The sequence below is a fragment of the Staurois parvus genome, unplaced genomic scaffold, assembly GCF_062004578.1.
Source record: "Staurois parvus isolate SC_StPar_1 unplaced genomic scaffold, SC_StPar_1.0 ptg000294l, whole genome shotgun sequence".
Classification (NCBI taxonomy): Eukaryota; Metazoa; Chordata; class Amphibia; order Anura; family Ranidae; genus Staurois; species Staurois parvus.
Window position 1 is genome coordinate 4238879 of NW_028318090.1, and position 14966 is coordinate 4253844.

The window sequence follows — 14966 nt, forward strand, 5'->3', positions numbered from 1 at the left end:
AATTTGCCCTGCTATGCCCCATAATGTGCCCTGTTGTGTGCCCCATAATGTGCCCTCCTGCCTCCATGTAATTTGCCCTGCTATGCCCCATAATGTGCCCTGTTGTGTGCCCCATAATGTGCCCTCCTGCTTCCATGTAATATGCCCTGCTATGCCCCATAATGTGCCGTGCTGTGTGACCTATAATGTGCCCTCCTGCCTCCATGTAATATGCCCTGCTATACCCCATAATGTACCTTCCTGCCCCGTGTAATAGACCTTGCTGTGCACCATAATGTGACCTCGTGCCCACCTGCAATATGCCCTGCTGTGCCCCATAATGTGTCCTGTTGTGCCATATAATGTGCCCTGCTGTGCACCATAATGTGCTCTCCTGCACCCATGTAATATGCCCTGCTATGCCCCATAATGTGCCTTCCTGCCCCTCTGCAATATGCCCTGCTGTGCCCCATAATGTGCCCTGTTGTGCCGTATAATGTGCCCTGCTGTGCCCCATAATGTGCTCTCTTGCCCCCATGTAAAATGCCCTGCTGTGCCCCATAATGTGTCCTGCTGCTACCCCTGTATGTGCCTGTCCCCCATGCAATGCGCCCTGCTGTACCCCATAATGTGCCCTGCTGCCCCTTCATGTAATATACCCTGCTGTGCACCATAATGTGCCCTATTGTCCTCATGTAATATGCCCTGCTGTGCCCCCCATGTAATTTCCCCTGTACTGTGCCCTCCTGACAACCTGTACCTCGCCATGCTGACCTCCTGCTCACTGCCCTGCGGACCTCAATTAAACTGTCCTGCTAACCCCTGTGCACTGCCTATCTCAAGTTTGACCCAGAACTGAGCATCTGTGCAGAAAATAGCAAGGGCATTTTTCAAATTAAAAGGGTAAGTAAAAAACTAATTGTTATATCATTAGCTCGCTGATCACACCAATGTTCTATTGTAGATCTGAAAATTATTTCAGGGATTTCCTGAGATCTCAAACTTTTTGCCAACGGTTCTTCCAAAGTAATGAGGTTGAGAAACCGTGCCGTAGAGAAAAAAATAAAAACAAATTGAATGAGCGCAACTAAATTAATAAAGTAAAAAAGTAAGGATAATACTAAATTGGCAAGCCGCTAGCATAAAAGGTATTCCTCAGCACCTCAGTAACAGATCCAAAACATAGAATATGCAGCGCTTTTAGCACTGCATATTCTATGTTTTGGATCTGTAGAGAAAAAAATGTTTATGAACTAAACCTCAGCTTTAATCTGCTGTAAAGCATTCAAGACTCATTTTTTTTATTCTATTCAGGGAAATTGAGAAGAACTGGGAGAAGCACTAGCAGCAAAACCTGCAAAGCAAAGACAGGTGCCCTTTACAGGTCTACATGACAGGTTATGGGATAGGTTTCCTTGGTATGTGGGAATCTGATATAGACAAGCTTGACGTATGAGATTGTATTGCAGTTTTGTGTGAAAATTGGCAAACAGACTGATGTGTAAGATACAAGATCTGACTGTTGGGAGTGTGGGCTCTGCAAGGGAAATGTCCGTTTTAAATCAAACTCAGGCCCAAATGAGGTGCAAGTGGACCAGCTGTTGATGGGAGGTAGGCCCCTTTCACATGAGCGGACCATTTGTGTCCGCCTGTCCGTTTTCAGGCAGACCCAATCAGACCATTCATTGATCTCTATAGGGAGGTGGATGTAAACGAACATGTGTGAGTTTACAACCGCCTGCATCCGATCCAATCTGCCAAAATCAGATGGATGGGGATACGTTCACCATCTGTTTAGTGGATCGGATCAGACAAAAGTTGGATGCAAACAGACAGGCGGTCCGTTTATATCTGACCACCCCATAGGGAACAGCAGACAGATCCCTAGCTGAGCAGGTGGATCCACTTGACGGAGTCCGCCCCATGTGAAAGGGGCCGTACTGATCACTGTAATGAAGTTTGTTAGGCCATAGAGAGTCAAGCAGGTGTGTTCCAATACTTTCCTGAATACTTGGCCAGGTCTTGCTCTTGGCTAAGTTTAGGATTTAAACTCCTTGCAAAGCAACTGCAATGCAATAAAAAGGTTTATTTACTTTTGATCTCTTTTGAACATTACACCAGAGTTGTTACTAAAGGTCTTGGGTTGTAGATTTAATTCATCTTCTCTTGATGTATACATAGACATTAGGAGACAGTTTCCTGACAGAGATAATCTAATGGCTATGGGTTCCCTACAGACAAACCAAGGCACTTCAGAGGTAACAGCTGTTTGGAAAACCTTGTGAAATCACTACTCATTTCCACCTTATAAGTGGAGAATGCGGCACACATCTCCATAGGCTTAACACATTTAGAGAAGAGGTGGCTGGCACAGCATTTTCTTTGTGCCGCTGTAATTTAATATTATATATGAATTTTACAATTTACAGCAAGACAGCAGAATAGGATTTTATAGTCATGAGATTTGACAACAGATATGTATATAACATATCATACTGTATGAGATGGGCAGTTCCATGGCACCATATTAAATAAATATATGCATTTGTCCGTACTGCTTTCTCAGACTGAAAATGGTTTGTACAATGCATGTGGATTGCGGATTGTGCAAATCTGATCATTCGTATAACTGGAGGAGAGACTGGCTTCTTCGAGCTACAAGCAAAGAGGAAGGAAGAAAAAAGGGTTAGGGGGGTTGAGGGGACAGTATGGAGGAGTGGTCTGATGGATGGGAAATGGGAAGAAGGATGCCCGACTTAGAAGGGATGAAGGATCCAGCTTTCATGTTGACGCGTTCTGAGATAATAACATATTGCTATCAAGAGGCAAGTAAAATTTTTTATGGGCCAGTCTGGAATCCTCTATCCTATTTTCCCATAACGTCCCTTCACTAGGTGTTCCCCTTTTATGTGACCCCAGCTCAAAACAATCCTTCAACAAATGGGGCTCCTTGATCTGGCAATGAGTATTCTCTTCTTATATAAGGCAAATGACCCCCATCCTAGGGTCAGAATCCCCCAAGTTATTCCAGTGGAAAACTATCTCCAGTAAAGCTTGTCCCTGATGAAACAGGTCCAAAACTCCTAGTGACCTTGACAGAAGAGTTGAAACACTGATCAATGATGTGGTATATCTCCAGCTTAGGGTCTACTACATTCACCTGAAACCAGGGCACCTTATCTCTTTAACACCATATGTTGTAGCCATCAAGCGCCTCTCACCCTATCTATACCTTAACATTCTGCATATATCCCAGCCCCCTATTACATAGCATAATGGGAATGAGAGCTTGATTGTACATTATTAACAAATGGCATCCTCAAGCCCCACACATTGACAAATAAAATGATCATAGGCAGTTGCATCCAGAAAAGATACATCAATGCCAATACACAGTTTATAGACATTTCCTATATGTACCTGACACACGTTCGAGATGTGATAGCCATGGATACACTATATGTATAGATGGCGGGTTTGCCCTCAGATCTCCAAATTTTAGAAAACTGCTTTTGATACTTATAGTCTCTATAATAGCTCTACTCTAAATACTAACAATTCCAATATTTGCTTCCAAGAATGACCTTCTTAGGTTCTTCCTTGTAGATACAAAAGCTGTTAAACCAAGATAAAAAAAAACACCAGCAATGAGGTATTGAATTGTGTACCCTAACAAGCTGATGTACATGGAGAAATTAACAGCTCAACTCTATGATTATTATATTAATTTCTCCTCCACTTGGGGACCTCAGTTTTTCAAAATGAGTTTTATTGATTATATAGTTATACAGTTATAATAAAAAAACCTTTTACAAAGCATGATTCTAGTTGATCTAATGAAGACAAAACTGAAAATTTTCTTCATGGGCCCCAAAGAAAACAGACAATCCCTGGATCAACATTCTAGGATGTTATTTATCAAAAATGCTAACATAATATTATTAAAGCAGAGTTCCACCCAAAAGGGGAAATTCTGCTTTAAAGATTGGTCCCCCGCTACCCATTAAGTATTGGCACCTTTGGGGAGCGGGAAGGAGTAGGTACCCAAAATTGACATGTACCCGCTTCCACTTCCGCTGCAACCGCCTAGACAATAGGAAGCGGAAGTTGTCCTCCTACCCTCCCTACCCAAAGGCTTCTGGGACACGTGACAGGTCCCAGAAGACTACGGGGCCATTCAGGAAGCGCAGACCTTCTCCCACATGTGCAGTGGGCACCCGGCTGTGAAGCCGCAAGCTGTCACAGCTGGGTGCCCACACTGAAGTTTCCGGCGCCTGGAACACCAGACAGCTGGTGAAATGGGCTGCGGGGAGGACACTGCGGGATTGTGGGAAAGGTGAGTGGCTGGTTTTTAAAAGTCAGCAGTTACAGTTTTTGTAGCTGCTGACTTTTATTTTTTCACAGTGCAACTGGAACTCCACCTTAATATTACCAGCAATTTATATTTTTGACCTTATGGATAACGTCACTCTATTTTAATTAAAAGTAAACAGCTATTAGACAGCATTCTAAGTGAAGCCATATACAGTATGTCCAATCAGCAATAGTCCAACTGATGTCATTGATTCCAACACATAATGCTGAAATGTAAAGTCCACATCCCACTTAGTGCTAAAACACAGAAAAAAGTTCACAATTCATCCACACCTAGTAAACATGTTTTCTTTAACCACCTTACGCCCGCCCTATAGTCCAATGACAGGCGCAAGGTGGTTCTCTCGTTCTGATAGGACATCATATGACGTCCTACCATTCTCACTGTGCATGCGCGGCTCAGGGAGTGCGCAGCGCGTTGATCGCCGGTCCGCTGTGTCCCTCGGACACAGCGGATCACGGAAAGAGCCGAAGATGTCGGCTCGGTCATGTGATCAGTGCCCATCTGAGCTGCCTTTCAATGTCACCCATCAGTGCCAGTCAGTGCCACCTATCAATGCCAATCGGTGCCACCTATCAGTGCTGCCAATCAGTGCCACCTATCAGTGCCAGTCAGTGCCGCCTATCAGTGCCAGTCAGTGCCGCCTATCAGTGCCTGTCAGTGCTGCCTAACAGTGCCAGTCAGTGCTGCCTAACAGTGCCAGTCAGTGCCGCCTATTAGTGCCAGTCAGTGCTGCCTATCAGTGCCATATATCAGTGCCATGTATCAGTGTTATGTATCAGTGCTGCCTTTCAGTGCCCATCAGTGATGCCTGTCAATGCCCATCAGTGCAACCTACCAGTGCCTCCTCATCATTGCCCATCAGTGCCACCTATCAGTGTCCATCAGTGCAGCCTATCAGTGCCCATCACTGCAGCCTCATTAGCGCACATCAGTGAAGGAGAAAAATCACTTACAGTCAGGTCCATAAATATTGGGACATCGACACAATTCTAACATTTTTGGCTCTATACTCCACCACAATGGATTTGAAATGAAACGAACAAGTAGTGCTTTAACTGCAGACTGTCAGCTTTAATTTGAGGGTATTTACATCCAAATCAGGTGAACGGTGTAGGAATTACAACAGTTTGCATATGTGCCTCCCACTTGTTAGGGACCAAAAGTAATGGGACAGAATAATAATCATAAATCAAACTTTCAATTTTTAATATTTGGTTGCAAATCCTTTGCAGTCAATGACAGCCTGAAGTCTGGAACGCATAGACATCACCAGACGCTGGGTTTCATCCCTGGTGATGCTCTGCCAGGCCTCTACTGCAACTGTCTTCAGTTCCTGCTTGTTCTTGGGGCATTTTCCCTTCAGTTTTGTCTTCAGCAAGTGAAATGCATGCTCAATCGAATTCAGGTCAGGTGATTGACTTGGCCATTGCATAACATTCCACTTCTTTCCCTTAAAAAACTGTTTGGTTGCTTTTGCAGTATGCTTTGGGTCATTGTCCATCTGCACTGTGAAGCGGCGTCCAATGAGTTCTGAAGCATTTGGCTGAATATGAGCAGAAAATATTGCCCGAAACACTTCAGAATTCATTCTGCTGCTTTTGTCAGCAGTCACATCATCAATAAATACAAGAGAACCAGTTCCATTGGCAGCCATACATGCCCACGCCATGACACTACCACCACCATGCTTCACTGATGAGGTGGTATGCTTAGGATCATGAGCAGTTCCTTTCCTTCTCCATACTCTTCTCTTCCCATCACTCTGGTACAAGTTGATCTTGGTCTCATATGACCATAGGATGTTGTTCCAGAACTGTGAAGGCTTTTTTAGATGTCGTTTGGCAAACTCTAATCTGGCCTTCCTGTTTTTGAGGCTCACCAATGGTTTAGATCTTGTGGTGAACCCTCTGTATTCACTCTGGTGAAGTCTTCTCTTGATTGTTGACTTTGACACACATACACCTACCTCCTGGAGAGTGTTCTTGACCTGGCCAAATGTTGTGAAGGGTGTTTTCTTCACCAGGGAAAGAATTCTTCAGTCATCCACCACAGTTGTTTTCCGTGGTCTTCCGGGTCTTTTGGTGTTGCTGAGCTCACCGATGCGTTCCTTCTTTTTAGGAATGTTCCAAACAGTTGTTTTGGCCACGCCTAATGTTTTTGCTATCTCTCTGATGGGTTTGTTTTGTTTTTTCAGCCTAATGATGGCTTGCTTCACTAATAGTGACAGCTCTTTGGATCTCATCTTGAGAGTTGACAGCAACAGATTCCAAATGCAAATAGCACACTTTAAATGAACTCTGGACCTTTTATCTGCTCTTTGTAATTGGGATAATGAGGGAATAACACACACCTGGCCATGGAACAGCTGAGAAGCCAATTGTCCCATTACTTTTGGTCCCTTACCAAGTGGGAGGCACATATGCAAACTGTTGTAATTCCTACACCGCTCACCTGATTTGGATGTAATACCCTCAAATTAAAGCTGACAGTCTGCAGTTAAAGTACATCTTGTTCGTTTCATTTCAAATCCATTGTGGTGGTGTATAGAGCCAAAAATGTTAGAATTGTGTCGATGTCCCAATATTTATGGACCTGACTGTATTTACAAAATTGTATAACAAAAACTAAGAAAAAATGTTTTTTTTTCAAAATTTTCAGTGGTTTTTGGTTTGTTTCAGAAAAAGTAGAAATCCCAGAGGTGATTAAATACCACCAAAAGAAAGCTCTATCTGTCTCAAAAAAATGATAAAAATTTCATATGGGTACAATGTTGCAATCAAAGTGTGACAGCGCTGAAAGCTGTAAATTGGCCTGGGCAGGAAAAGGGTATAAGTGCCCGGTAGGCTAGTGGTTAAAGGACAACTGTACCTTTTGGCCCGTTGTTCAATTATGTTTAAAAAGCCTTACCCTCCAAGACCGCTTGAAGCCATCATCAGTATGGCTCCATATAGGAATGAATGGGTCCATGGCATATGCGTAAACCATAAAAAGGACCCGACGAGGAGGCTTTCTGGAGCTTCTAGAAATGCTGAGCAGTAAGAATTTCTGAATCAGGGATAAAGGTAATTATATATCTAGGCGGGCTGCACTCAGGGGGAAGGAGGTATGCTATAGGAGCTTTCAAACTTGCTGCAGGCTAAAATATTTTTGTAGTACTGAAACATTAGGGTGGATTTTCTACAGGCAAATACATTGTGCACTTTACAGATGCATTGACGTCCATAATTAAATCATGCCCAAGCAAAAATGCAGTTTTTTTTTATTTTCCTTGCATGCAATTGGGTATTTTTTGCAAAGTTAAGCTTCACTTCATTTACTAAGCTTACTTATACGGGAACCAGGTAATGGAAGTGTAGCACTTCCATTATAAGTAATTTCACTCACATCTATGGAAGGGGGGGGGGATTTACTAAAACTGTAGCTCTAAGAATCTGGTGCAGCTCTGAATATTAGCCAATCAACTTCTAACTTCAAAGCTTGTTCAGTTAAGCTTTGACAATAAAGCCTGGAAGCTGATTGGTTTCTATGCAGAGCTGCACTAGATTTTGTACGCTCCAGTTTTAGTAAATCTCCCCCTATGTGTCAGTTATGTGGCCTCAGTACTCCAAGCCCAAAGTCCTATGACTTTTATGCAGTAGGTTACTTTTATTACCCTTCTCTTGAAACAAAATGACTTTGAACATCTGAGAGCACAACTTAACAAATATGCATTCAATTTCTTCCACTGCAGTACAGTTGTGGGAAATGTTTGTTTGTCTTTTTTATAAGACATTTAATTGTCATATTTGGTTAGCAGATTTTTTATATTACTTTTCATGGTTCCTTCTGCTTCCCAAAGGAATAAAAATCACTGCCAAGTTCTGATTCACACCTGCTACTGAAATATGTTTTATTAGGTACTGAACACATAAAAGGGGATTACACAATAATTTAGATGACAAGCTTACTTTGTTTATTTTGTATGGTTTAAACATATAGGATACGGCTTGCAGACAATACCTAGTAGAAAAGTAAGGGGACTTCAGGACCATGATTGGCCACACACAATGAAACTCTGATGAGGTCCCACAATACATTTAGGGGCTCTCAGACAATTAGTTACATTTATTCAATATGTTTTTGCTGAGCACCACATTTCATTGGTCCTAAATAACAATCAGAAACTGGCAGATGAATGTATCACAAATAGTTACCCTGATAGCTAAGATCCCATCATAGAAAACTTTATGTTCTGCTCTCTTGGGTATGTAGCACCCTCCTAGATTAGATGGGTGCTAGGTTAGGTAAATTTAGTTCTTGACTCGCTGTAATCAGTTGAGCTGCACGTTATTATTTTTGGGTCTGTTCTGTGTTTCACTGGCTGCAGGGTTGACTGCATCCCCTTGTCTATCTGGAAAGTTTCTGGAAGATAGTGGTCTGGGAGAGTCAAATCAGCAGCTGAATATTTATCCAGCCCTAGCCATTCTATGGGGAGAGGTGCCCAGATGGTGGCTGGGATAAATAGCCTGGGGCTTGGAACAGAAGGGTCTTGTCCTAGGAGAAGGAGGTCATAGTCTAGAGGACTGCTGCCCTTCTAGTCAAATCTTCAATATGTATGCTGTTCACCAAGGCCCCAGATGAGCTAGCTGGGGGGCCTAGTCTGCTAAAAGTTGCTGGAGCTGACTGAGGGACGTTCATTGTGAACTGGTCTGGTATCACTTGAGAGGTGCCTGGAAGATATTAGAAAGAGGCAACCAATTATCCAAGGACATTAGTGAGTACAGACTGGTGTGAGAGATCCCTGAGACTGTGTGCTGCTGGCATCCCTCTGGTACTAGAGTCAGTGTGGTTCAAAGGGGACATTGTTCATGGTTCCCTGGTATAGCTCAGGCCAATACTTGCTGCTGCAAAGGACTGTGCTCAGATTCTCAGGAGGAAGATTAGAATCCTCATTCTGCTGCTAAACTTACTGGAGTATCCCACAGTTACCCTACATCTATCCAAGTTCAATTTCTGCAAAAAAGTATCAGCCCTAGACTGGTTAATAAGTGACAGTGACTATGTACCTGTCTGCAGGTGCAACTACGATAAAAGAACCAAGAGACCAAAAACAGTGGGCTCCCACAGGAGTGAGGGCTACAGGTTATATCTAACAAACACAATGGGAGAGAAGAGATTTGTCAAATCCCTAGCACTTTGTACTAAATATTTAAAGTCCAAGTCCAGCCAAAAGTTTGTATTAATTTTTGGATACAGCGAGGAGGAGTTAGTTCCTGTCTTGATGGCCACACAGGGTGCAAATAAAAGATGATCAGCGAGGAAACAGCAAAAAAACAAAAGGGTTCTACCCCTTTCCCACTCTCCTAAACAAAAATGTGTATTTATTGCTTGTGATCCTGATGGAAATAATACCTTCCTTTCTTCTCCTGATGACAACACAGGAATTAAAGGGAAATCTCCCCAGTGGGATCATAACAGCAATACAAACCTGGTTTATTTTCTAACTTCTTCCCGCTCTATGCACAATTTGAAAAACAATTCCAGATATGGATGTTTTATACATAGTTACATTGGGTTGCCACTCAGCATGGAACCCGGAAGTAAGCAGACATCATTGGGGTTGCGGTGTCTACCTCAGTGATTTCCAGCTTCCAGGTACATCGGCCAGGTATGGTATACACATAGATACATTGATCCACGTTGGACCAATGTAATTACTATATGTATAAACTACCCATACTTGGAATTCCTCTTTGAAAAGCGTTTCTCAAGGAATATAGCTTTAAACATGTACTTCTTGAATAGGCCCAATGTGACATTGTCCTGAGGCCTTGAAATATCTTCAGATGAGGATGCAATTGTAATGAACTCATATACATTGTTGTATCCAACATTGCCAGAGCCCTCTCTAGCGGCGTGGGGCTTTTGGATATGGAGGAGCATGTCCAGACCAGAACACTGTCACAGTGTGGGATCCATGATGTCATTCCTCTATCTAAATTCTGATAAAAGATGAAACTTGACCTTAAACTAGATTTATTGGGGGGGGGGGGATTTACTAAAACAGGTGCACTCAGAATCTGGTGCAGCTATGCATGAAGGCCAATCAGCTTCTAACTTTAGCTTGTTCAACTAGTCTTTGACGATAAAACCTGCAAGCTGATTGGTTTCTATTCATATTGAGATGGGCACCAAAGCCAGGAATCCCGGGAATGGAATGCAGGTCTTCCCCTGACCATGCCTGTCTTGCACCAACCTTGCCACTGGGACCCTGCTTCCCCCTCCCTGCTACCAGTGCCTGATCTGCTCACAGAGTCACCTCTCCTGGATGAGCGGGGGTTCTGTGACATCACTAAGAACCAGTATCAGGGAGAGCTAGCAGAAGAGCAAGGCACCCACCCTCCAGTGTCAGTTGTTTGAGAAGAGCCTGAAGGAGGCCACGTCATGTGTGAGCAGTGCAACTTCAACTGTGAGCCCTGCCTCCTCTGCTGTCATCTGTCCCGGGGACCACTGGAAACCCACTATAAGCTGGAGAACCACAGCATTAACTGTGTCTGTGAGCAGTGCAAGACACCGTGTGCTGAAGGAAATCCGGCACCACAGCCACAAGTTCAAGGCTCTGCAGGCCATGTAGAAGCTGCACAAGGTGAGGGGGGACACTGGGGGAGAGAGGAACAAAGGGGGGAAGGGGTAAGTACTTCAAGATGGGGGTTGCACAAGGGGAAATGGGGGCACAAGGTAAACGGGTGAGGGGGGTACACAAGTTTGGGAGGGAGGAGGACAAGATGAGAGGGGGCAAGAGGGATATAGAGAAGCTGCACTAGTTGGCAGGGGTGCACAAAGTGAGGGGGGAAGGGGGGTGCACAAGATAAGGGGAAAAGAGGGTGATGCACAAGATATGGGGGGAAGGGAAGCTGCACAAGGTGGGGGGGATGGGGGGGAAGCTGCACAAGTGGCTAAATGATTAGTACTTCTGCTTGGCAGTGCTAAGGTCGTTGGTTCAAATCCCAACCATGGCATCATCTGCCTGGAGTTTGCATGCTCTCCCTGTGCCTGCGTGGGTTTCCTCCGGGTACTCTGGTTTCCTCCCACCCTCTAAAGACATGCTGATAGGTTAATTGGATCCTGTCTAAATTGGCCCTAGTATGTGTATGTATGAATGTAAGCTGGGACCTTAGATTGTACACCCCTTGAGGGTTAGGGACTGATGTGAATGTACAATATATATGTGAAGTAAATTGACGGCGCTATATAAGTACCTGTAATAAATAAAAATAAAAAAATAACAATAAAATGAAGGGGGAGAGAAAGACCAGATGAGTGTTGGTGGAGGTGGGGACACCATGTTTTACAGCACTAGGAGACACCAACCCTAGTGACACCACTGGGTGCTGCAGCTGATCGAATACATTAGCCCATAGAGAAGATTCCTCCACAAACTGTTTAGCGTGGATGGGGGAAATTACTGATTTCTTGTGGTGGGGGAAATCCTGTATTATTAAAGCAACCAGTAAATTGTCATATTCACTGTTAAAATGTCGATCTATTTGATACCATTGCCAGTGACCTAGCATGTAGGACCATACAAATCTATCACAGTGCTGCTCCATAGTCCACACTAGCACAGTGTTAGACAAACAGCTGTCAAATAATTGTCTTTCCACAATTACTGATGTGTTACCTGTAATCCTGTGGAAGATGATAGGGATGGGTTCTGTTGTAACTAACACATCTTCATCATTTTCTGAGCTTGACACATATGTATTATCTGCAACAATAAAACATGACTTTAGATTTAACAGAATCTTCTGGCAACAATTAAAGCAAAAGACATTACTGACACTTTAAAGGACTTTTACAGCTATAAACTAGAATCAGACTCTTGTTGAAGATCTCCACATAAATCAATAGAGCAGGTTCCCCATATAGGTGAAAAGCTGTCATGAAGGATGCAACCACTGTTTTCATCTTTTTAAAAATCTATGTTCTTGACTGTAACACTAACCCTCCGGCGTCTGTATTTTCTTCCACACCAGGAACAAGTACTGTATGCAGATTGGAAATGTCAGAAGTCCTGATCTGCATACGTATTCTAGGTCAGTAACAAGGTTTGGAAGTCATTGGATCAGAATGACAATGAGAAAGCTAGCCTTTTTTAACCGCTTGCCCTCCAGAGGTTTACCCCCCTTCCTGACCATGCCATTTTTTTTGCGTTACAGCGCTGCGTTAAATGAATAGTAAATAGTAGTAAAATAGTAAAAATGAATAGTAGGTTGCCTAGCATGTGTTAAATTAAAAAACAGCTTTCCCTGTCATTTTTCTACAACACCGACTCATTGCTCTGCATCCCAGTGTCGGTCCTATTACAGGTTGAGTAAACTGCTCACATAGGAATTATTTTCCTAGTGAGATCTCCCTGCTTTTCTGCATTTCTTTTTAGTAAATCAGACCCAATGCACCATTTCTACAAAGTCATGCATGCTTATCAATTAAAGCAACACATAAACCATGAGGATATGTAAAGTGAATGGGAACTTATTATCAGTCATCTTGAACCACTTGCCCTCAAGAGCATTTACACCCCTTTCTGACCAGGCCATTATTTGCGATACGGCGCTGGGTTACTTTAACAGACAATTGCACAGTCGTGCAATGCTGCACCCAAATGAAATTTATGTCCTTTTTTCCCACAAATAGAGCTTTCTTTCGATGGTATTTGATCACCTGTGCGTTTGGGGTTTTTTTTTGCGCTATAAACAAAAAAAGACCGACAATTTAAAAAAAAAAGAAAAAATTTTTTTTACTTTTTGCTATAAAACATATCCAGTAAAAAAAATTTAAAATATCAAATTTCTTCATAAATTCAGGCCAAAATGTATTCTGTTACATGTCTTTGCTAAAAAAAAAACCTCAATACATGTAAATTAATTGGTTTACATGAAAGTTATAGTGTCAATGGTGGTATATATGCTGGAATTTTGTTTTCTCCATATATATACTAGTAATGGCGGTGATCAGCGACTTATACCAGGACTGCGTCGGGCATTATGACACTGGGTGGGAAATTAATAACTGCCACTAACATTCCAACGACTCTAATACAGTGATCAGTGCTAATAAGCACTGACACTGTACTAGTGACACTGGGCAGGAAGGGGTTAGCATCTGGGGCGATCAAAGGGTTAACTGTGTGCTGTTTTACATAATGTGTTGTGTGTGTTTTACTAGGGAGACATGCTGCTTTGTATTTCTCTGCTGTGCAGAGAAATACAAAGCAGCATGTCCTTGTGGGCAGGAGAAAGACAAAACAACACAGATCTCTCCCCTGTCTGTTTTACATGGTGATCGTCGGATGCCGATGGGGACCCGGTGATTGACATCCATAGCCACCAATGGTGGTGCGGGTAGGGTGGCGTGCACGCCCCCTACCCAGAAATGCAAATCACGTATACTGTATATACACGTGATTTTGCATAACCCTGCTGCCCTGTAGCAGTAGTTCTACTATGGGGTGGCGGGCAAGTGGTTAGGAGAGAAAAGTGGGAAAAGGCAAGCAAGCTGCTGACAAGGCCTGTGCTTGAAGTCACACTGGAAAAAATAACATTAAAGATCCAGTTTGCTTCCATTTAATCACATTGTTGTCTATAAAGCCCCACATGTGAAAAATCCAACAGTAATCAGAAATTAGCGCTCAAATCTCTATTGCTGCACTCAAAATGGAATCCAGCATTTGCTGAGGTGCCGCCTTTGGTAGATCGGGGAATCTTCATACTAGCAGAAAACAACAAAACAGGGCGCACACTCTCCTCGTGCATTACCATGATAATATGAAATTTATTATAAAAATACAAATACAAGGAGTCCAAAGATGCCAGTCGTGGACAGCATAGGTCCTCGGGTAAAGTGCTCATGCGTTAGCACTTTACCCAAGGACCTATGCTGGCCACGACTGGCATCTTTGGACTCGTTTGTTTTTATGACTTGTGTGTTTTTTGGCTTGTGAGTATGCATTTGTATTTCTATAAAGCCCCAATTTAAGGGGGTGCCCTTGGACCCCCAAAATATGTTAGCTACTTTTTGGATTGCCCCCCTGACTTTGATTGGAATAAAGTTGTATCCTGACCCCTTAGCAGTAGAGTGGTGCTTCAATTTAATTTTTTTTTTCTTAGGAGAAGTCAGCTGTCGGCAGAGGACATACTTAAAGTGTATATCGGGCTAAAACAAAAGCATACGCATTCTGTAACACATGCACATTTTCCCATGTTTAACCAATTTAAAGTCCCCGCACGTAAAGAACAATACCTGAAGATCTGCTGTAAATGCACTCAGCTTCTATGCACTGCTATGGGCTGACAACAGACAGCATTTTTGTGAACTGAGTGGTGTCAGCCCTGCACAGTTTTCTTTTCCTAAACTACTCAGATCTTCCCAGTGTAATCATTCTGTAGTCACAGACAGCAACAAGGAAGGCTAAAGAAGATCTTCAAGATAACCAAGCAGAGTGCACAAGACATAGGACAACTCTGAATTCCTAAGATGATCAGCAGGTATTTTTGCACTTATTGAACAGATACATCACATGTCAAACACAAGAGCTGAATCCAGCCCACCAGGCCATTTCACTTCTCCT

At 43.0% G+C, this 14966-nt stretch overlaps 1 protein-coding gene across 3 annotated transcripts in view; it reads right to left on the reverse strand.

Moving 5' to 3' along the window:
• PARP8 (poly(ADP-ribose) polymerase family member 8) overlaps positions 1-14966 on the reverse strand; it is a 365263-nt gene that overhangs the window by 178794 nt on the left and 171503 nt on the right. For all 3 annotated transcript variants that reach the window (XM_089682697.1, XM_089682699.1, XM_089682698.1), the window contains exon 4: positions 12018-12104. In XM_089682697.1, the coding sequence (XP_089538823.1) occupies positions 12018-12104 (87 nt within the window). The remainder of the gene's footprint in view (positions 1-12017; positions 12105-14966) is intronic.